Source organism: Panthera pardus, unplaced genomic scaffold (assembly GCF_024362965.1).
Source record: "Panthera pardus isolate Hobbes unplaced genomic scaffold, ASM2436296v1 HiC_scaffold_17, whole genome shotgun sequence".
Lineage (NCBI taxonomy): Eukaryota > Metazoa > Chordata > Mammalia > Carnivora > Felidae > Panthera > Panthera pardus.
This window is the reverse complement of record NW_026526732.1, coordinates 56991806-57015969: the sequence shown is the minus strand read 5'-3', so window position 1 is coordinate 57015969 and position 24164 is coordinate 56991806. Positions and strand designations below refer to the sequence as shown.

Below are 24164 nucleotides of genomic sequence, written 5' to 3'. Positions count from 1 at the left end.
AAAATGGTTAAGTTAAATCATGTAAGTCAGGGACTGTCTGTAGTCTATATAGGATCAGACCAGATCACAGATCAGAGGCTATGTGTCAGACAGTGGTCGACCAGGACTATTTGGTTCTGAGAGTATGAAGAGAAACTTTGCCAAGAAAGCACTGTGAAGTCATGAAGTAGAAAACAGTAGGAGAGAAGGCAGTGAAGTTTTGGGAAGATACAACAAAATGCATATGTCAGTATTTAGGGCCACAGATCTTTTGGTACTTTGTGAGATAATTAATGTTTGCATTCAATTTGAGGTTGAGTAATTACTGTTTCCGTAAAGTACAATATGGAGTACTTGACAATAGGTTCCCCAAACTTCTGACACGATGTAGGACACTCAGTGGATCCCGAGATACATACAAATGACCACTTGGAACTGCACAGTTAGTAATTTGCTGTTATGTGGAACCTCCAGAGCGTTTGTTAATAAAGCGGAAAACAACCCCGGCTGAGGACACGATTTGATACCTTCTTACGGTTTCGCTCCCGCCTCCCTCCAGGCGCACCCCAGGGACTGCCAGCTAAGGCTCTTCCAGGATCAGACGCTGCGCGCTGGGGGATCAGAGTGACAGGCCCAGTCACTGGAAGCCTTCATGGGAGCAGCAGGCGGCGGCGACCGGCGCGCCCACACCCCGAGCGGGGACGCGCCCTCGAGACGGTAGGAGGTGGCGCGCGTCCCCCGAGGCCCGCGAGGCAAGCTCCACCACCGTGGTGCACGCACGCCGGGCCCGAGAATGAATGGAAAGTTCAATCTCGCGCGCTCGGCGCGGGCAGCCAATGACGCGGCCGGGAGAGGCGGCGGGCAGGTGTGCGCGTGCCGCCGCCTGACGCAGGGCTCGAGCCGAGCAGCCTGCCGCCGCCGCCGCGCCCCGCGGCCCCCCCTCCACCCCCAACCCGGCCCCCTCCTTCCCAAGCCCCGCCACCCGCCGGGCTGCGGCGGCGACAGCAGATTCCGCGCCCGGCAGCCGAACGCCGCCTTTGCTCTCCGGCCCCTCCGCGCCGCGTCCCCCCTGCGCCCCCCCCCCCCGCCTCCGGCTCACAATGTGCTGACCCCTCCCGGCCCCGCCGCGCGCGTCCCGGGTCTCCGGTCGCCGCGCTCCCTCAGGAAGTGACAGACTCCAGGCCCCTTCCTCCGCCCCGTCCCCCCGGACTGAACGCCACACACGTACTCACACCCTCTACCCCGCTCACACCCGGGCTAGCGACGCGACCATGAGGCCCCGGAGGTAAGCAGCGCGCCCCGCGGCCGGGCGAGCGCGAGTGTGGCCGGGGTTGCGCGCGGGTGCGGACGCCGCTCGCGGCCCCGGGTCTGGCACGTGAGCAACGTCGAGGGGAGCTAGGTGCCGAGGAGCAGGAAGAAAGGAGGAGGCGCGAGCGCCAGGGAGGGGAAAGGACAGGACAAGGTGGGGAAGTGACAGGTCTCGCAGCAAGTTGTCGTGCGGGAGCAGAAGCCGCGTCCTTCCTTCGCCGGCCCTGATTTATTGCCCCAGTGTTACCACTGAGATGCGGGCGGTCGATGTACTTCCGGGTTCACACCTTTCTCTCCCCGCTCCGTGCCGCTGGGTCGGCGCTCGGTGCGGGCGCTGCGTCGCCAGCGTTGTCGCCCGGCCTCTCCGCCGCGGTCGCCGCCCGGCGGTCGGAGCCGGCTGGAAGCGGGAGGGCCGGGCGGGGAGGGGGAGCGGGCGACTCGGGGTCGCAGTGGTACGGCGCCGGCTGCGGTCCCGGCGGTCGGTTCGCGCGGCCGGAGCTGGCGCCTCGGACACGCGGGGCCGCACCAGCAGAGGGCGTCCGCACCTGCCCTTCCCGCACTCCGCCAGCGGAGCTGCTTTGTAGCGGGCAGGCGTCGGGGATCCTTTTTGCTTCGGTATCGGTGGTGTAAATTCATGAATTAAAACTAAGAGTTTGAGGGGAACGGAGAAAAACGCACTTGGATTTAGGTTGCTTTTGAAAAGAAAAAAAGAAGCGATGCATTCGCAGGAGCATTAACCGACTGCTGACTGGAACATCGGAAGCGGGTGCATTACGAGGATTTGTACTCCAAAACTTTTTTTTTTTTTAATTGCACGTTGGTAAACATTGAATGTTTTCGAGTAACATCTTACAGTATGTATTTAGTGTCCTCATTGCGGAAATTTCTTAAATGTAAGTAATAGTCCGCCATTTTGAATTGTTTCATGTAACACAGACTGAAATCTTAGGTTCCTGTGTTTCCTTGAGTTCCTTTCTGTTCTTTCTGTGGATTTGTTTTCATCCATAGGTTTTTAAGGTTACCAGGTATTATTACAGTTCTCCAGTGAAGGTTTTTATATCTACAGTTGTTAACGCAAGGGAAAAATGAATTATATTTGTTTTATTGTTTTTTCATTTCTTAGTCACAAACATTGTGGAAGTTAAAATTACACGTGGAAACTAATATTACAATGAATTTAAAACATTTTACAATGTTGTTGGAAAATGTGACTGTTAGGAAATTTTACTCTGATCAAAGAAAAAAAAAATCCTCCTCTTTGCCTTCTTTGTCCAGATTATTACCAGAGTTTTACCTAGGTGATGACGCAAAAATGCTTTTTGAAATGCATTTGTTGTTAAAACAAATTTTTAAGTCCAACCATAAATTATGGCACATCACAATTTTATAAAAGATTTCAGGGAAACTTTACAATTTAAAATTAAATTCTTGGAAATGTATGCCAGTTTATGTAATTTTCAAAATATTTGTGATGAAATTTATGCCCTTTTTTTTCTGCAGTGGACTTGCATGTATTTGATGGAGGAGTCATACTATAAGTTAAAAACAGAACATATAATAATATTCCATGTAGATTAATAATTAGACCCTTGTCCATTTGGGGAGAAGTCTTGCTTCCCAAATTCTTTATCTCTGAAAGTATGAAATAGGACAATACAGCATGCCTAGATTTACTGAACACCTTCAGGAATTAAAATCACACAGGCCTCTTTCTAGTACTTGGGAGGGATACTACAAATGAACAAAATGCTTTATTTGACTTTTCTATTTTATAAATAGGATCAGCTAATCATTGCTTGATAGGAAAATGTCAAGCACTTAAGTATCTGGATCAGCTTGTAATGAATGTTGGTTATAAGAACTGTGTACAGGTGCTTCTCTATTAACAGATCTGAAACCTAATGATTCAAGGATCAGTTCTTATTAATCCTTGTCCAGTTGTTGTATCTTATTGTATGTCTGTGCCAAACATCTTTCAGAAACAATGAAAAATTTATTGTGAAATTAATCAGGATTTAAATTAAAAAATCTGTTATGAGGGAAAATACAGTTAACTATACTTTGTAAGTGAAACAGATCGAGTGTTAATGTGGCAGTATTCAAAGTCAGTCTTCAGAATGCCTTAGTTTAAAGTGTGTTGCACATGTAAATTCCAGAAAACACCAGGATTTTAGTAAACGCAGTGGATTTATTTAAAGTGTTTTTTCCCCCATTCACTCTGAAGAAAGAGATTAAACAGATCTTACCTGTCTGATAGTCTGCTATCTGATCATGTAACTCTTTTTGGTATTTATAACACACTGCTATCGAAATTTACAAACCATGATTAAAGAGAAAAAAATTTGTTACTAAATTAAACATATATGCATAACAGTCCTCAGGTTTAAGATTGATGTCTCTTTAAAATAATTAAAGTGCTGTTCATAACTACCAAATTTGGTGACTATATTAGAAAGCCCCAGTCAGAAAATGATCTATAAACATTTATCTTGATCCATAGTTGAGTTGATTTTTAAAAAAATGGGAAGTGGAGATTCACACATGGAACAATTTAGAAGTATTTCAAGCTATTGATTATGAAAGAGACACTGCAAAATTTGGGTCACCTAAGGAGTTTTCTTATTTGATAATTTTTAATGGAATCTTATTTTCTCTTAAAATTCTGTAAGTCCACAAATGCCCAAAGTTTTAATGTTTAAATGCTTAGAACCCTTAATTTTCTTGCCTTTTAAAAAGAACTGTATTTTCTTTACAAAGAAGTACTGTTTTTGATGAACCACAAGAGAAAAAATAATTTTTAGCTTGCCACTGAGAACAAAGAAAATTCTTTACATTAAAAAACTTAGGATTGATTCATTTGAACATATCTAGGAATATATGAAATCTAGAATCACATTGGTTTGAGAAACTTGCCTGCTGTGTACGTGTATACTGTGTTGTAGTTCTTGGACACAATGACTCTCTATAAAGTCGCTGACCATAGTGCTGAACCAAGACAGCCATATTGGTCACTGCTAAATCTGACTGAAACCTGTACACAGAAATTATGTAAAGGTTTAAGTAGCATCATCACTGTAGGAAATATATATATTATATTTCACATATACTTTTTTATGTATTCTCTTTACTCAGCTGCAATTGAAATGAGCCAGAAATTGTGATAGAGAAGTGTTATTTCTAAAGTATATTAATTTACTGTATAAAATTGATTTTGAATAATGTCAGTAAAATCAATGGGATCAATGCTAGAGGTTTTCCCTTTCTTTGAAAGCTGCCACTTGCAGATGAAGACAAGATTTTAAAACCAATTTAAGCAGCCAATGATTTCTCTCCAAAACTACACTTATAGTTGATACCACTGTAACTTTGAGTAGGAACTTGATATTTACCATTTTTATTCAGGTTTATATTCTGGCACTATCAAAATCAACATCAAAACATATTATTGGAATTAATAAAGGTAGAAATCACTCATAAAATATATTCTTGGAAACAATAATAATATAAGCAATTTCTAGGTAAAGAGAAAATATAAAATTTGAAATGATAATGATCTTGATTTAGCACTTTGAAGAAATTTTCTATTGTTTGAAGCAGACTGAGCACCAGGGTGTCATTGCTTATAATATTACTATATTCTACATTATATGAAATGAACACTGGTGTGAAACCATTGTAGAAATTACCTGGAAAGGAAAATGTTGTAATACATTTAATATTTCAGTGAAAAGTACTATTTTAGGCATAGAACTTTGACATTATTTTCCTAAAAATAGAATGGGTCAATATGCAGGATCATCAAATTAAGGGTCAAAGGTGACAAACCAGGACAAAGGGCATGCAGCTCATTTTCAAGTAATCAGTTTCTAGTTTTTTCATGGCCGAACAAAAGCTTAATTATATAGAAAAAAGGACTTAGTGTTGAGTGACCAGTTCTAATGGCGGAAAAACATGTTTTAAATTTGTTACATATTTCAAATCACTATTTCTTATTTGTGAATGCAAGAGCCAAAAGGCTACTTTTATATTTTTTGAACAATTCTTTTATGTAACATTTTTTTCAAACTCTGTTTCAACAAAAATATTTACTATACTGTATAGGCTGAAAACACACTTTTTTTTACAATTTTAAAATTTTGAAACAATTATAAATTTTATCTTTTTTCATTAGTCTCTTGGTAAATCTCCTCTGCTAATTTCAATCCTATTATTTTTATTTAGTATTACATTTATTACACTATTAGATCACTGGCAGTGATGTAAGGGTGAGCAGCCTCTAAAACATTTCTCAATCTTTATTACATTAAAATATTTATTGAAAGTATTTCAAATGCACCAAAAGTTCTCATTTAGTTGTTAATCTCTTGTGATATAAATTTTTAACATATTAATGTTGTATATTAAAACTCAGAATGTATTATCAAATAAAATTGTCTTGTTAACACTGTAATTAACTAGTGGTATTCAGCTTTATTTAGAGTCATTATAGTTTATCATATCAAGAAGCTACTCTGAAGTTTTCATCTTACAGTTTTGGTGGGCCTTCAAAGTGTATGTGATTAGCTTCCATAAGACAGGAATTTTGCCATTATTTTGACTTCTTCAAACCACTGTTGTTTTCATTTTTCTTTTATTCAGTGCAACCTCAACAGGGACTCACCTATGAGCTTTATTATGTAAAACTGTTGTTTCTTATGGTGAAAAATACAGTTTGCAATTGCAAAACCAACTGCTGTGCCTTAATTGTGTTACTACATTCATGTTCAAGTTAAAGAATTGTTTACCAAATAACATTTGTGCCTACATCAGTGCCTTTAAACAATCTTGACAGTTTGCCAGTTGACTTAAATTATTATTCATTGAAATTTTTTAATTTTCTGGAATAGAATTTTTTTACTGTATTGTATTTGAAGAGAATGCTAGAATTTCTCATATCTTACGTGAAACCAATAAAATTGTAATTTGTAAAGTGGTTGAGAAAGTTAAATTCATCTCTGTGTTTCAGCTGTATTATAAATATTAACCTCTCATGTTAAGGGTTCACATAATGTATTATAAATAAAAAAATGATGTATTATAAATTACTTCATAAATATAAAAATACAATTTAAAATGTTTTTCCTAAAGTAATATAAATTTTTTCATTCTCTCAAGATAACATTCTAAATATTCTAGTACATGCAAAGTTTCCTGTGTTAACATTCGAATACCTATGGTTTTTCAACTGTATAAAGTCACATGTAAATATTTGTTTTACTTTGAAGTAGATTGTTTTCTTTAACTTCTCTGTCTCTACATGTAGTTAAGAATATAGCATTTTCAGTTTTATCTATAATTAGAGTAGGATTTTCAGTTAAATTACAAAATGATTTCTTCTGATTTTGCTTAGGCAGCATTTGAATTTAGTCTATTGACTTAATTTGCAAAAAATAATTATAATGAAGTGTTTTAATATATATTAATTTTCCTTTAGAGGACAGAGTAAGAAAACATTTTCATAAAGCACACACATTCACTTCAATGTTGAACTTCTACATCTAATACTTTATTTCATATGTGTATATGTTGTATTTAAGTTATAGCAAATGTAATAAGTATCTTGCTTTAGGTTTTACTCTGATATTTGTGTACTGTGTTTGCTATATGATCTTAAGTAGTCATTTGAAACCTTTTCTCTCATATATTCTAAGAAAGAAAAGTCATATTGTTGCCTATTTTGCTTTCCAAAAGATGTATTTAGTTCAATGATAATTGAGACATATTGTAAATAGACTAATTTGTGTTGTAAACTATAAAGTATTTAATTTAGTAAACTATAATGTACTCTACATTTACATTATTTTAGAAAATACTAATAGGAGAAACAATTTGTTATTTAAATATCTTTTTAAATGTTGAGAAATTGTAGTAATGAGAATAATGACATAATTTTCCTTTTATGATAGTGAATGTTTTTTATTGCTAAATTACTTTTTGCCACCTTAAAGTAACTTGTTTTTTAGAGGTAAAAGCTAACATGTAAATTGAATTGAAATAAAGTTCTGAGTAACATGTAGTAGCATTTTATTTTTATTTATTACTACTCAATTCCTTGGGCTTAAGAACTTGGCAATTTTTAAAGAAATTACAGCGTATAATGCAGAATAGTAAACACTTTATTTTACATTGAATAGTTACAATAGTGGACTAACAGCAATATGGAAAGTAGTTGAGAAGAATATGGTTACATATTTTAACAGGAGGAAATGTGAAATCTAAGAGTGTAGTGAATAGAGTTTATAAGTTAAGTAATTTTATAATCGTGTACATCGAGAATAAAATTATTGAAGTCACTTTACATGTACATTTACATTTACAACAGTCATAATTAATTGCCTATCACATTCTCTTTTATAAAAATACGGTTTTAAGAAAATTTTGTATACAAGTCCACTTAATTCATAAAAGGCATCCTAGGAATAGTCAGCCAGGGTTCAGAAATTCATTAAGTCATTGGTTCATTAAAAACTATGTATTGAGCACTAAAGAATGCTAAGATCACAATGATGAGATAAATATATGCAATCCCCTCCACCCCTCACCACCATAGAGCATAGCATCAAGTTGGGATAGGGACCATTTTCATGGGTTATTACAGTCATAATTTTGGTATGGTATTATATGGAGAGGCATTATACTCGGTATGGAACAATAAGAAAAGGAGATCTAAGCGGAGATTTAAATGATGAATAGGGATTGTTCTAGTGAAGGGGCAGAAAACCTTACTTTACGATATCACAGTTTTAATTAGGTTTTTGTTTTCTAAAATTTACTAAAAATTATGGTATCAAATGAAAATACCCATGTATAAAATTACAAAAAGCTGTTTTTGGAGTATCCATGCATTTAAAGGCTTATTTTTTATTCTTTATCATTACTTCATGTCAAAATACAGTCACCTATAGTAAAGATATGAACATATAATATTTACCTATCTCATTCCTAAAACAGTTATTCAGTAATCATTGGGTAGATAGATTTTAATAACCATATTTAAACTTAATTCTACTTTCTTTACCTAGTCTTGCTTTTGGAAAGTTTTAAACCGTTACTTAGCATCAATGAAATACATTAATGTCTATCAAATAATTCTATCTTTTTATTTGAAAAGGATGATAATATTAAAATTGTCAGTAACCAAAAAACATCATATGGTAAGTTTGGATAGTGAAAAATCTGAACATCTTTATCACTCAAATTTATAGTGTTATTTAGTAGCTAGCTTTCTTACACCATTTGATTTTCACTTTTTTGAGTCTACTGCTTATAATAATTTATATGAATTATTTGAAAAAAATTTTTGACAAATCCCTATTGACTGTTTTTATGTTGGTTTGACCTTCTCCATAACTATAAGCAGATAGGATTAAGCATAGGCTGGGGCTACTAGAATAGGAAAACATGAGCTAGGGTTTTGCTGAAGTTTATATCTAATATTTAAATGCATGTCCACATCAATCAAATGTACAAAATAAAACAATATAGACTCAATATAAAGGACAGCTCTATTTCAGTAAGTTTTAATGAATTTTGTTAACTTTAGGGTCTGTCATTGTCTTCTAGTTGTAAACACAGGATAAATGAAGGATTTAATGTATAGAGGTTCACGTGCCTTTTGCTGACAATATTCCTCTATTCTTTTCAAATCGTACTCAGTGGGATTGTCATCCTTTGTAGGAAGAATCTTGGGTCACCATTCAGTAGAACTTTACACTTGGAAAAGTCTCTATTTCATTTTGAGAAGACAATTAGATTGCACCTCAAAGAATTTACACATTATGTTTTATTTTTCGTGAGTTGATACAGTAGATTGAGCATGTAAAACTTAGTTAAGGGAAGAAAGACAACCCTGGGTGGTAGCAGGTGAGTGGATGCATGTTCAAACTAATCTATTTTTCCAAACCTCAATAATTCTGAACCCAGGATAAAAATAATTCAGTTGCCAGCAGGAGTTTCTCTTCTAATTGCTATACTTCATTACTGGGCAACCTCTTTATTGCAAGTTTTATTGTGTCATGACATCTGCCCATGGATATATTAGAAACATCAGTACTTATTCATAGTTTTGAAACAAGAACTGTTTTTGCTTTTTAAAATGTAGGTTCATACGTGTTAGATACTGTTAATTAAATATACTTAATAATTAAGTGTACTACTATTAATTTTTTTCTCACAAAGCATTTGAATGTAATGGACCCAATATGAGTGGTATAGAGAACCACAATTAGAATCACACAATTTATCTTCTAAAATCTATCTGAAGAGAATTGTCAGTTAAGTTCATCAATAAAATATTGTGTGTTAGGTTGATTTTTAACTGTGGTTTTAAAAAATGGGATTTTGGAATTACAGTGTAAAATTAAGCTTTAAAAAATTTTTAAACTGTATTCATGAAATTGGCTCATGAACAATTAAGAGTAATCTTAATGGTCTTGGGGCGCCTGGGTGGCTTGGTCGGTTAAGCGTCCGACTTCGGCTCAGGTCATGATCTCATCGTCCATGGGTTCGAGCCCCGCATCGGGCTCTGTGCTGACAGCTCGGAGCCTGGAGCCTGTTTCGGATTCTGTGTCTCCCTCTCTCTCTGCCCCTCCCCTGTTCATGCTCTGTCTCTCTCTGTCTCAAAAAAAAAAAAAAAAAAAGTAATCTTAATGGTCTTGTGTAAAATGTTTTTTTTAAACAAACGTCCTTTAATAGGAATGAAAGTCGAGTTTATGCCAATTGGTTATATGATTTTGCTAGGTGAGTCTTAAATTGTTAAAAAAAAAAAAGTTTACAGGTCACTTCACAGAGCCAAACACCTAGGCATTTTATTGCTTTCTAATAAGCCGTTAAACTGAAGAAGAGGCAATTAAATAGGCAATTAATATAGTACTTACTTGAGCTCTCTGATTTTAGGTTCTTCAGAAGACGATGAGGTCATTCAACCAGGTTTCATCAGCCCCAGGTTAGTCTGTACTTTTTTTCCCCTCCCAATTAAATATTTAACTTGACTAATGTTTTAAAAAGATTACTGGAGACATATAAGAAAACTTGACAGCCCGCATCAATTCTCCACTTTGGCAAGATGGGTACCATAACCTACTGTACTTCAGATGATTTCATCTATAAACTGATATTCCCACCAGAATGGCATGGATGAAGTAGTCTAACTCCTTTTCCTTCTGATTGTTAAAGATTTTTCAGGGAATTTTCTTAATTTAGGAAGCTCCATTTATTTTGCTTCTCATGAACATGTACCAAATTTGTTCCTCATTATACTGCAAAAATAAATCACTTGAACTTTCAATAATTTAAACCTACACTGTTAAAAACATATCCTTTTGTTTACTTAGGTGTACTGTAAAACCTATACTTTTGGTATATATTTTCTTGTATTACTGAAATTAACTGAAAATTTACAATACTTTTCAGTAACAATTCTATTTGATAATCTAGTATTTTAGCTTCTGCTCTGATGAATTTAGTGTCTTGGATCTACTCTTGATTAATACTGTTTTGAAAACACATTTAAGAGCTATAATATGACAAAGTTTGTGAGCATTAATAAGTACAAATGAAAAGATGTTATTCTGTTATTAAGCTTATTAAATATAGGACTGTAGGTAGCAAGAGGAATTAGTAGGGATCAAATTTTTAATGAGGAAGCCACTGAGAGGCTTTGCCATTTGACAAACACTTTGCTTTTTTCTAGAGTGAATCCTTTGACATGGAGATGATGCTCTTAATGAGTATCATGAAAAAGAAGATTCTGGAAAGTTACTACAATAGTTTATTTTACCACCCAGTTGCCCCTTACTATTGATTATGTTTTTTTTTTTCTCCAGGGGCAGATGGGAGGCAGTCCAGAGACCTTTTTCTTTTCTGTTGGGAAATAACGTTAACACCAATGTGTTAAGTGACTGCAGTAAAGTTTCATGTCTGTGTTTCCTTGTGATTAAAAAAGGGCTGGCCAGGGAGAGATTCCACTTTGACCAAAAGAAAGGTTATTTCCAGATATTACATGGAAACTGAAAGATTTGAACATTGACTGGTTGGTCTCACTTTGCAGATGAGGAAGCTGAGACTCAGAGAAGCTCAATGACTGGCTTAAGGTCATAAAGTCATTAATATGGGACCAGAACTCTGGCCTCAGTTTTCTTTTTTTCCCTCCTCTTTTTTTTTTTTAAATTGTATTTATTTCAAGTATTCTCTCTACACCCAATGTGGGGCTCAAACTCACAACCTTAAGATCAAGAGTTGCATGCTGTAACTGTTCTAACCGACCGAGCCAGCCAGGTGCCTGTGGCCTCCAGTTAGATGTTTTCTTCTCCACAGATTTGCTTCCCACACAGGCATCTTTAAAACCTGAAGATGTCTTCTCACTTGCCTAATCTTTTAGTCCTGGTCTTCTTTTCCTTCTCATTTTCCATCTCCCTGTCCTCTTCTCTCAGATAAGCCCAAAGTGATGATATTAAGAGAAATAACTTGGAAACAGTCCACACTCTTATTTCAGCTGATTATTTGTTTTAATGAGATTAAGTTTTAAAGAATAAACTTTGATTCATTGCTTTGGGAGACAGGGAAGGAATTGTATGTTTATGTTATTTAGTGTCATTTCTACAGACAGAATATTCACTGCAAAAGTATCTTTATATTATGGAGACTACATGTTTAAGTTGTACAGGTGAAAAATATGAACTTATTTTTAAAATAAAACATGAAACTTCTTTTTGTGCTGTTTTGGGCAAAATAATGTAATGCTTATTACTGAATGATTTTCTAACCCAATTGCTGTTCCATTTGAAATCATATAAGGAAATATTGAGCACGTTTCAGAAAATATTTGTTAGGAGTAACAAAAAAATTATATTTCTCCTTTTCGTTGGGAGAGAAGTATGTTAACAGAGTAGGGCTTTTTTTTTTTTCTATTCGTTTTTTTTTTTTTTTAACGAAACTTTCTACAAAATGGTGGTCTTAAAATAATGCCCCTTTCTGAATTTAATTATATTCCTTTGAATACTTTGCTGAAACATAACTGACCAAAAAGAAAGAAAGTTGCTTGTTTTTGAAATATGAAGGTAATTTGTCTGGAAAACTTAAAATTTATGCTAATCGGTTCCTGTTTTTCCATAATTTAATTATACCTGGGGAAATGTGTTAAGATATTTAAGGCAAAAGTTTAAGAGAGTTTTACAGCTGTGTAAAAGTTCTCAAATTGGAACAATTGTGTTTAAGCCAGAGCATTTTGCTTCCAGATAAGGAAATTAAATGAGAACGGAATTTTGCTTTTTGGAAACAAAAACAAAATACCCCCCCAATTCTGAAGTGCCTCTACTATAAGACCAGCGCACCCAGGCGAGTACTCTTTCATTTGACTCCGTATTATAAGAATTTGAGGAAAAGTTATTTGCCAGCAATGCCAGTGGTTTGCTGAAACGCAGCGGGTGGGAGGGATGGGGAACACTTTGCCCGACGTGTGGGTCCGCTGTTTTTGAGCAGGAAACCTCACTCCGGGGCCAGAGAGCCGCTTCCCTAAAATCCTCCGCGGTCGCCGCTCCACCTCCTTCCCCGCGGAATTCTTTTCCCGATCCTCTAAAGGCGCATTGCCACGTTTTCCTGGCTTCCCGAAAGGACGGCGCCAGGGGTCTGTCTGAAGACAGCTCCATTTTAGGTTTGGCCTGTTGGGGAAGTGAGGGTGGCGGTGGTGGTCAGTCCCTGGGGGCCTGGTTCCCTCTCCCCCTTGACCTCACTTGTCTTAGGGGAGACTCTGACCTGTCACAGATAAGGGACCAAGTTATAAATTTTATACATCTGGAAATGCAGTAAAAGTAGTGAATTGTGCCAGGTGTTGCCTTCAAAATAGTGAAGGCAAGGGCTTCTTTTGTTTGGTGTTCTTGGGGCGAAAGGACAAATCTAAACGCCCCTCACTAATGAGAAATCACCAGCCTTCTTTGGAAGGTTTGACTTCTAGAGAGGGGGTGGTGATGTGATGAATAAGGGAAAGGTGACTGGGGAGGGAGGGTAAGGGGAGAGGAAGTTGCTGGGGCGGGAGGTGGAGGGAAAGGGCGGATCCGCTGGCCTGGGGGTCTTGGCGACCCTGGGAGGCTAGCTGGGCGGGAAGGCGCTCGGCTGCGAAGGCGAAGGCGGCGCAGGGGCTGCAGACCCCAGCCCCATTTGCCTGCAGGAGAGCGCGGGTGGAGTCGCTCACCGCAGTGCCACTGCCCCTCCTCCTAGTTTTAAGAAGAACCAGAGCATTGTTTCTGCTGTAATAGAAGTCACTGAAGTCACTCATTGCTTATAGTTGACAACGACGTTGGCTCAGGCACCTCTTTGGGCTCCTTGCATTGTACCCTTAGAGGTAAAAGAAAAAAGAAAAGAAAGGGAAAGAAAACGGTCGATGAAATGTGTACTTCGTTTTTTAAACGAAGAAATCTTAGATTGTCATGACCAACGGGCATGTGATAGGTTAATTCCTTAATTTTTCTCCCCAGTGCGTTGATGATTCTTTGTAGGTACCTGAACTCATTCTTAAAACATTTTGAAAGAACTATGGTAAATCAAAATACTAAACATTTGGCTTTCACAAATATAAAACATGCGTTTTGAGTCAAGCACAGGTCTTTCTGGCACTAAAAACAAGTAGGAAATGAGAAAAAAATTAAAACCAGAAGACTTCAGGAAGGTGACAAATTGGAAAGCATTCTAGGAGATTCATAGGACTATTTTATGTGAAAGAAGCACTCTCTAAGAGCTTAAAGAGATTATGGTCAGTTTTATAAAAAGGATCTTAGGCTCAAAAGATTGGGGGGGGGGTGGGCAGAAAAGACGAATCTATTGAAATGACAGTGCCATATCCCCAAAATAGTAGTATTTTTCTGTGTGTGACTGTGTCTCCCTTGTCAATTTCCTCCCCTCCTCTCCCTTCTCTTCCTCTTGTCTTTTCTACCCACCTCCCTCCCCCAGGTATGTAAATGTATTTGACTTAAATTCCTTGTGAATGAATGTTAGAGGATTTCTCTGAGTTCCCAGTTGGAAAAAGCCTTCTACACAACTTGAAAGGCTGATGTCCCTCTCAGGAAATGAATGAGTCGATAACCTCTGACACCAGTGACCAGTCCAGTGAACCCAACCTTAATTCCACTAATACTGGAGGCCGCCAATCAGGCAAGACTGTGAATCTCATAACCATACCATTCAGTGTAGTTCAGTTATGGTATTTCACACTTTTAGTATATATTTATATATTGATAGTTTTGAGTTACATCAAATTTAAGCATAAACAAGAACTCAGAATCCACCTATATGTTGTTTCTGATTTTCTAATTAAACTATTTTCTAATTAAAAATAAACAACAGATAAAATATTGTTTACCATAAATGTGTGTTGGTGACAAAACCAAACTATACTGCTGTGAATTTTATAATTACTTTCATATAAATAATAACACCTCCCTTCAATTTACATGAGTACTTTTTTAGATTATTTTTCTGTTACCAGATGTTGATTTTTAAAAGTAATTCTTTTGTTCAAAATATAACAAAACATAACTTATTTTAAATTTTATCTATTTCCTATTATGTGAAATGTTTCCCCTGAAATGCCATCATTAAAGTTACTTCATTATAGGTCAGTGTAATCAGTTGATTTCTACTATTAAAATAGTGCCTAAAAATGTTTTGTTAGCAAATAATTTTTTTTGAGAGCTTGGAGCTTTTGTTACTCTTGCAAAATCATTTGGATTTTTACAGTTTTGCTTTCTTCCCCAACCAACTGGAAGGTGGTTATTCTCCCCAAAGTAAATAAAATGAGAAAGCTTTGCCTCCTTTCCTGAGAAACAACAAAAGAAATAAACACGAAAAATCTTTCCAAATTGATCAATCTTGATTGATGCCTTTTACCACAAACAGCTGAAAAGAACATATTTACACACACCCGTTTATTTGTTCTGCACTAATTAGAATTTATATTTAGTTGTTTACTATGGGGAGGAGGTGTAAAGATAGGTGCATTCTGTGGATTTTCAAAGCTTTTAGATTCAGAATCCCCACATTTTAGTTTGTGTGAAACAGTATTAGAGTTAGAGGAGTGTGGGCATGTTTGGAGATCTGGGAGGGGGATTGCGGGTAAGGTGGGGGAGGGTCAACCCGGTAGCTTTGCCGAAGGGAAGTGGTATCTGTACAGTTTCTCCGTAAACTGCTTGTTTAAGAAAATGGGGGGTGGGGTGGGGGAAAGAGTGGTGGTGCATTTTAATGTTTCAGAGACGGGGTATGTTTTGTATTTTAAAGGAAGTAAGGCATTTCTAGTGGATCTATAATATTTACTGTAGTATTCGATGAGGGCGGTGATATTGGCGTCAGCGTCCAGTCATCAACAATCGTTTGAATCAATTTGAAAGGTAAAGGGTAAGCGTTTTGAAACTGGGGCCGGCCAGAGAAGGGATGGAAGGAGCCTAATCCGTTATTAAATTTTCGCTTCTTCGACTCTTCTGTCCATTGGCGGTGGACTTTTTAAATGTCAGGGTTCAATCAGTATGATACGAATTTACCTTTTCTACTCCACTTGTCCCCTTTCTTCTCCCCTCCCCCCGCCCGTGCCCGCTTTTTTTCCTCTCCCCCCCCCCCCCCCCCCTTCTCTGGCTCTGCTGCAGCCTGTGCTGGCGCTCCCCTCCCCCTCCCTGCCCTACGTCGTCTTGCTCTTGGGGAACAATCGCCACTGATTGAGGTTCACTCTATGTTAGGCTGGAAAACTGGGCTGTTATTTAGGAAGTCATTAATCACATCTCCTCCCCCGGAAAGAGATGGCGGAGAAACCTGTGAAGTACAATTCCCCGTTCAAAATGTTCCGAGATGATGAACCAAAACATAAATTGAGTACATGAACGTGCTAGCGATTTTTCCAGCAAGATCTAATTTTAAATCTAAAAAAATTTCGGGGCACGATCAGGGAAATGTGTGCTTTGGTCTTATTGTAGGTGTATGTTACTATTATCTCAAGTTTCATGGAGATGTAATTAGGTTTAATTAGGTCCTTTGTAAATTACACATTTTCCTCTCAGAATTGAGTTAAATATGAATTTCTTTGCCCCAAGCAGGTTGACTATTACGGAGCAGCTGACTTCTTACGGGAGAAACAGCGTAACATTGGTTGCTTTATTTAGAGGGCTTTTCCCCCCTAAATGAGATTATTTAGACAGGCTTGTGTGTAAGGCACGCGTGTGCACATATATGACCGTGCCGTTTTTTCTAAATCGACGATTCACAAGGACCCTCCATTGTGTCTAAGTAAAAGCACGAAATCAGCATTCTGATTTATCGCAAAGAAGCGTCCCAAATTGTCTTTAAGATAACATGTTTGAGTTTTTCATGTTCATTCATAAATTATTTTGATGTCAGCATAGATGAAATGGCGATTGGTTATCTCTTCCTCTTGCCAGCCCCTTAAGGATCCGAGGTGAAATTAGTAGCAAGAAAGCATGTAATTGACAAAGTCACGTGGCTCAGGGGGCCAGAAACTGGAGAGAGAAGAGAAAAAAATCAAAAGAGGGAAAGCACATTAGACCATGCGAGCTAAATTTGTGATCGCACAAAATCAAGATGTTAGATTGATTCAGAAGATCACTCCGTTCCAAAGGGAAAGTTTTCATCTCACGAGTTTGGAGCAGAGGGCCCGTGGGGCAACATGGCCGAAGGTTAATTTTCTTTTCTATTGTTTTACTGTGATTTTCTCTCTTCCTTTCTCTCCCCCCCTCCCCCTTTCCCACCCTTCTTTGCCCGTCCTCCCTTCCCCTTTTACCCCAATACTGGGCATTACCCCCACTCCCCATCGCGCAATGGGGCTTTCTGCAACCTATTGTTATAGATCTCCAAAAATGTTTTGTACCGCCCACACTGATTCACAACTTGAAAAGCTTTCAGGGGGCTATTGTTTGAATTGTTTGAGTGTGATTAAGCGCAGTTTCAGTTAGTGAGCCCGAGAAAACTTTTATACACCTGCCCCCTCCCCCATTCCACCCCAACTTTAATTGAAAGTTATTGGGGGGAGGGGAATGCACATTGCAAATAACCCTGGATTCACTGCCGCTGCATGTGTATTAACTAGCTCTAACCATCTTCACGATTTCTCTTTTCTCCTCGTGCCCGCCGGAGAGAATAGTTACGCCGAAATTTTCTTTTTGTAAATGGGACGAGTGTTAAATCAGCAATATGCAAGTAAAGTATCGCATGCTGTAATCGTAATATGTGGCCGAAAAAAATGGAGTTAAATGAAAAAGTACACGTATGTACAGAAAAGTGGAAGTTGATGTGATCGATAGAGCAGTGTGGCTCCCTCCTCCCCCGCTTCCCCTTTTAACCCTTTCATTTTAAATATTTTCTGTAGAAGAAAAGAATCAACCTTTATTGGAGTTTCTTTCTGTTTCCTTCCCCCACCCCCCACCCCCAAGCAGTTTTTTTCTCTTTCAACGAACAGTTTGGGAATACAGACTAACTGACTTTTTTTTGTCCTGTTCTACTCAGGCGGGGCAGGCAAAGGTGGTGGTGAAGGGCCCGGGAAGCTGCCGGAGCAGGCAGAGGAGGAATCCCAGGTTTTGCACGGAACTGGCCACTGTAAGTGGTTCAATGTGCGAATGGGATTTGGATTCATCTCCATGATAAACCGAGAGGGAAGCCCCTTGGATATTCCAGTCGATGTGTTTGTGCACCAAGTAAGCCAAACTTTTTCCCCCTCTTCTCCTTTTACCATGTGCAGGATTTGGTCAGTAGTTTTGTCAGTGGTCATACGCTGAAAGACAAAATCTTCCTTGCAGTCAGGAGTTAATCCGGTATGTGTATGGACCCCTTACTGGGTATCTTTTCCTAAACAGAAAATGAAATCTTTGAAATTTCACCGCTTGGCTGCTGGTTGACTTTATTAGCAAGTTCTCCTCTTCATTCGACAGCGAAATTGCTGTAGTGTAGCTTCCGGTGTTATCGGTTACAATATACTTCGTCGTCTGTGCCTAGTGAATGAATGGGGAAATGAATGAAGAAACAGGGATCACTTAAGTTTAAAAAAGCAAACAAACAAACTTTTGCTATTGTAGGACACCTTTTAGACATCTTTAGTCACACCAGCTTCCCCTATTATATTTCTGCCTCCCTGGTAGTCGTTTGTAGGTTTAAATAAAAATAATTTGATTTCACAGTAAAATAAGATAGAACACTATTGGTCTACCATGGATTTGATGAAATGCCCAAGGATAGGTTGGTTGGTAGTCAGACATTTAGAAATGTGCTCCCTTTTAGGGCATAGGTCCAAGGAGACTGTCTCTTTAAGAAACTGAACTCAAAAAAGCATGTGGCCAGCTGTGGCTCTAGCTTGTGTGTCTAAAATGTGCTAGTCTGCCACTTTGGGTAAATTTCCACCATTGCTTATATTGTGTTGTAATTTTTTTAAGATGCTTAAATACCAAACAGAATGTCATTGCTTATCATTTTCAAAAATTTACCCAGAAACAAGTAAATTAATACCTCTTCCATTTTTACTCCTCTCTATTGCTTAATCTCATCATAGTAAAAAAAATATATATTTATAATTTGCAGGTTTGATTATTGCATTGAAAGAAGTTAATTCTCTGTAATGAATCCTTAGGAGTAAAGGGATTTAAGACCAAAGAGGTTTGTTTTGGCTTGACATTTAAGTATTAAAAATTGAATGAATGGCATTCAGTACCACAGGTTGCCTGACAGATAAATGGAGAAAATAGTATACTTTTATGAAAATTATATATTTTATTTGATACTGTATTGCACCTTCCTGGTAATATTTACAACTTCCTTTATCCCCAAGGAATATCATCTTAAAATTAAGTATATAAACAATAGAAACATATGAAACCATTCTGTTTTGATCTGTTGTCCTGTGGTGGTTGGTAGCTTCCTGACCTTGCTGCGTGGTGTATGTTTTCCTTTCCTAAAGGCCTGGCCATCATTATTGGCTGTTTACATGTGGAAGGATCAGCATAATCTGTGAATTGAAACAGGGTTTAAATATGTAAATAGAAGTCCATAGACAGGCTACTGGATTTTATGCCTCCTACTTTATATTGTAAAATGAACCTACATTTTCAGCTTTTTCCCTCCCTAGACTGAATGACTTGAAATCATTGACAAATTCATTTTCTCTCAGGCTCTGGCTTTCTCCACTTTGAACCTTCTTTAGGTTGTTAAATTGTTCTTTACGATCTCATAAATTTGTTTTATAGATGAATGAAAAAAAATAGCCCTTTTCTTCTTTGATCACACCTTGTTATAATTTGGTTTTCTATGTTTTCCTTTTAATATTTTCAAATGCTAGACATTTTATTAACCAATATTAATGTTGAGAACCACAAGACATCCAAATTTAAGGTATTTAAGGATTATATGTTGGTAAACATATGTATGTCCACTGAATTATGAAATACCCTATTGTGGGAAAAGTTTTATTTATAGATTGTAAACAGTTTCTAGAGTACAACTATAGATTATTAACATTCAATTGCTTTAATCCTCTGTTACAAGTCATGTATTTACTTAAAAACGTATTAAAATGGGGAGATAAAATGTATTTTTCAGGAGGATCTATCTAGATACATTCTTGGGAAGAAGTATGTAAAAAAGTTGATAAAACTTAAGTATTAGCATTTTTGTGATGTAAAAAAAGAGCAGTGATATTCTTTAAATTTGAAATTAGAAAGTGATACTTTAGGGAGTTTTTTTGATGGCTACAGTACTCGTTTTTTGAAATATGTTTCACTTTTTTACTAGGGAAAATTATTGCTTTATTTTTTTCTTCTTGATTTTAGGCTTTGGGAGGAATTTCTGTCTTCTATTGGGACTTACACAAATTTCATATAAATCATATGAATAATTGTTCTGAAAAAGGCAGAATCCTACAGATTGTAGCCAGGCAATTTCAAGTAACAATTAGATGGTCGTAAATGATCTGTGCAGGTATCTTGTCAGCATCACTTACACAATCAGGTTGCAATTCAGGACCATTTTACAAGAGTTTTTAAAATACTTTTAAAATCATTCTTTTATTGCCATTTTTACTGTACGAGAATTTTTGAAAGCATACCACATTAATGTATCATTCAAATTAATTTTTTCCTGTTATGTCTATGTGCTATTTTGTTATAAAAGAATAAGCATTGTAGATAATTAGGAATTTTAAATGTTTAACTGTACAATATCATTATTTTAAATACATGCAATTTCTTTTTGAGTATTCAGAAGTACACGTGTCATTGGATTTTTTTAAGTATTATGAAACATTTTTAATAGTATATATTTGGGGAAATGAAAAAATAATTTTAGTTTAATATAATATTTAAAAATTTATGCCAAGGCTCCCAGGATTTTTTTCTCTTGAAAAGATATTAACTACAGATACTTCAATAATAAATAAATATATAAAAAACATACAATTAAATAGGAATAGCAAAAAAATCCTGACTGCAAAGAACTGCACATCAAAAACAATTTAGTTGCTATGAAATGAAGAGAAGATATACGTATATATTGTTCAGTTGCTATGAAATGAAGATATGCATGTGTACTTTTAAAATAGAGCTGTACATTCTTACATAATTCTACTTAAAGTATGTTTGCAAGAATACAGTCAAACTTTCTTCTAGTCTCTGTAATGTCACCAACTTCTCAAAAATAAACATATGACTTAGCTAATGTACCTTCCCTGTCCTTAATTGTTGATAAATGCAGTGAGGACTCTGCTGTTTGAGGATGGTGTGTGACCATTGGTGGTTTAAAATGTCAGTCTTATTTGACTTCCTAATACTGTGATTTAAATGGTCATATGATTATGGATTGGTAATAATTATATGTATTCTGACACATTAATATGGAAACCTGATAGTGTTTAATAATATTTGTAAAAACTTACAAGAATGTGTAAATATTTTGTGAATTTCCTTAGAGCTTATTGCTTTCGAGTTGTTCCTTAAAATATTTAATGTTTAAAATTTGACAGTTTTCATGATGACTTATTTGTAATTAGGGTATATTTGTAGGAATTTCTTACTTTAGAATCCAGTGCAAAACACAGAGATTAGTCTTTCAATTGAAGTAAGAATATGCATACATGGTTAATACAGATTTGTAAGTCTAGGTTACTAGTAAGGTGATGTCATCAATGTACAGTTAGTGTGTAAGTGTTAATAATTAATAACTTCTATTAGTTTATTATTGACAGTTAAAAAAATTGCATCCACAGATTGTGGGATAACATGTTTAAATTACTTGGAAAGTTCTCTTGTAACTTTTTGAAATGTTATAAACTTTGATAGGACTTAAATATTTGATAATATTTTAGATAAGTCACATGATAATTAAAAGGAGATCCTTTTGGAGAGGGGCATTGTTACCCAGTAACTACCTGTTGATGTTTATTATCATTTACGTTTTCTTTACATAAATTTTGATACTTATTTCCAAATAAATATTCTCTCTCTCAATGAGATAAACTTTATTTTGTTCAGGGGAGGGATAGAATCCATTCTCCTTACTGCCCTCTCTTCAGCTCACTTGCATAATATTTTCTTTGTTTGTTAGTTATATATTTGGAATTCTTTGCCATCAATTATGGTATACAGAATTTTTAACATAAATGTATTTCATCTATTTCGCTACTTATGTAAGAATTTCTTCTCAAAGGGAGTAATTTCAAAATGACTAATTCACCTACCATTACTTGATAGGCTTAAATACGTATTAATAATTTGGTTGGAATTCTTAATTTACCTTTCAAATATGTTGATATTTTCATCTTATGCTCTTTATTTCTGGTTTGTAGTTTGATCTTAATGGAAAACACAATTGTCCATATTACGGCGATTTTATATATTTTATGTTCCTTTTATTACTTTGTTCAGAAAACATCTCAAAGTAATGGAAACAGAAGAAATAAGAATAATTACTGTAACAGATAAATTTAAAGCATTTTTATTAATAGTATAGGGTATAAAAACATTTGGAGATTAACAGTTTTTAAATATATGAACATTTGAAATATATGCAGTTCAGTTGATGAAGAATAGAGTTCATGTCTCAGTGATTAATTAATTATACAATTTATGAAAACATTTACTCCAGTGTGTTCATGTTTAAGGATTTTTCATAGTATTTCATCACCAACTTATTAGTCATCTTTGTTTTTATCGTAGTTTGGCATGAAAACATTTTTCACATGTAGAATAGATGTGATTATTATTATTCTCGGGACTCTTGAAAATGTCAGTTTCAAAAATTATTTAGACAAAGTAAAATCCTGGAAATTAAAAAAATATCATATAACAGAGCTCATTTGTTAGCGAGTTATGTATAATTTCATATTTGAAAATGGTTCCTAATGCTACCAGGTTTTCAAGATGATTTGCCCAATTTGGAAGAATCCCAAACGAAATAAAGCTATTTAATCATAAAATCATATTTGAAGTCATTTAAATCCAAATTTTATGACTTTTATTGTCTTTACAGATATTGGATACTTCTGATTTTCAAATGCTGGTCCATTTTCAAGACCCTTTTTTGTTTACTTCTAAAAAGATACTTTTATTCTAATTCAGTTTAAACATGAAGTATGAATTGGGAACATTTAAGACAGTCTTCATGTTAAATAGTATTGATGAATATCAACTATACTTCAATAAAAATGAATAAAGATCATTGTTGTCTTAGATATTTTCCTCATTTTTGATTCTTCTTTTTTAAAAGACTTCACAAAAAATGAAGGCAATAAATCAAAGGATTGTTTTTTAAACAAATACGTAAGAGAGAAACAACTTACTTGTGGCATGACAACTTTAACCTACCTTTAACTGATCTTAGAATGCTTGGTTTTCATAAAAAGTTAACAACTTCTTTTTTGCCTGCATTCAACATGGTAGATAAAAAGTGAGTTTATTGTTGTAAATTTTGTTGTTTTGGGGCAGCAAGGAACCCTTATTATTTAAATTTGCCAGAATTCTTTCTGTTCAGAAATTACATAGATATTGCAGATGTTTTTTTTGTTTATCTTAACTGAGTAGTTCTTTTGGTATTGTGATTAACCTAAAAGTTTGGAGTTAAAAATGTGGTGTGCTGTGTTTTTATTTCTAATCCAAGTATAACCTAAGCAAATAAAGTGAGGATATTTCTGATTAGTTAAACTGGAAATGTATTACTTTAAGGTATGATATTCTTTGGACTTGATTTGGAACTACATGTGAAATAAAATACTTTCTTATTATCAGTTCTTTATATCTTGAGATATTTCTCACTGAATTTTAAGTAACAAGAAATTCAGTATATAGTTCAGTATATAGTTATTATAGGTTATGGCATTGTAACATAAACAGTCCATAGAAACATAAATGGTTTACATTTTTCTCTAAAATAATTTGATTATAACATCTTCTGATATTGAAAAGTTCACAGTAATATATTTAAGAAAGTACATTGTGGATCAGTAAGGTACATTTAAAAATTGTCTTTTAATGAGTGCTTCTATTAAAAGAGTAACGAAAATATTTGTTATATTGCATTTTGATACATCAAGATTAATCTTACTTTCCATCTAGCAACAAATTGGAAAATTATCTGAAGATTACAGCCTCCTGCCCAGTATCTAAATATTTGACTGTTTGGAGATGCTGTCTAGCATAAGACTCATAGATTTAGTCTTATCTTTCTTTCCACAATCAGTGGCAAATTGGAGTAATTAATACCTGACTTTTCAGGATGTTGTGAAGTATAGAGATACTGTCATATAATTTGCCTGGCAAGTGTGTTTAACAAACTAAACTGTAAACAAGTCCTTGTCACAACAAAATCACAGATAG

General features: G+C 35.9%; 1 protein-coding gene across 2 annotated transcripts in view; it reads left to right on the top strand.

Annotated features, from left to right (window-relative positions):
- The first annotated feature begins 1073 nt into the window (after positions 1–1073).
- Positions 1074–24164, top strand: part of LIN28B (lin-28 homolog B) — a 128012-nt gene continuing 104921 nt past the window's right edge. Inside the window, exons 1-3 of one of the 2 annotated variants that reach the window (XM_019442980.2) lie at positions 1074–1264; positions 10222–10270; positions 17821–18008. In XM_019442980.2, the coding sequence (XP_019298525.1) occupies positions 10237–10270; positions 17821–18008 (222 nt within the window). In that variant the 5' untranslated portion in view covers positions 1074–1264; positions 10222–10236. Of the gene's footprint in view, positions 1265–10221; positions 10271–16739; positions 16995–17820; positions 18009–24164 lie in introns of those variants that run through there. The other variant, XM_019442981.2, reaches the window with a different exon arrangement.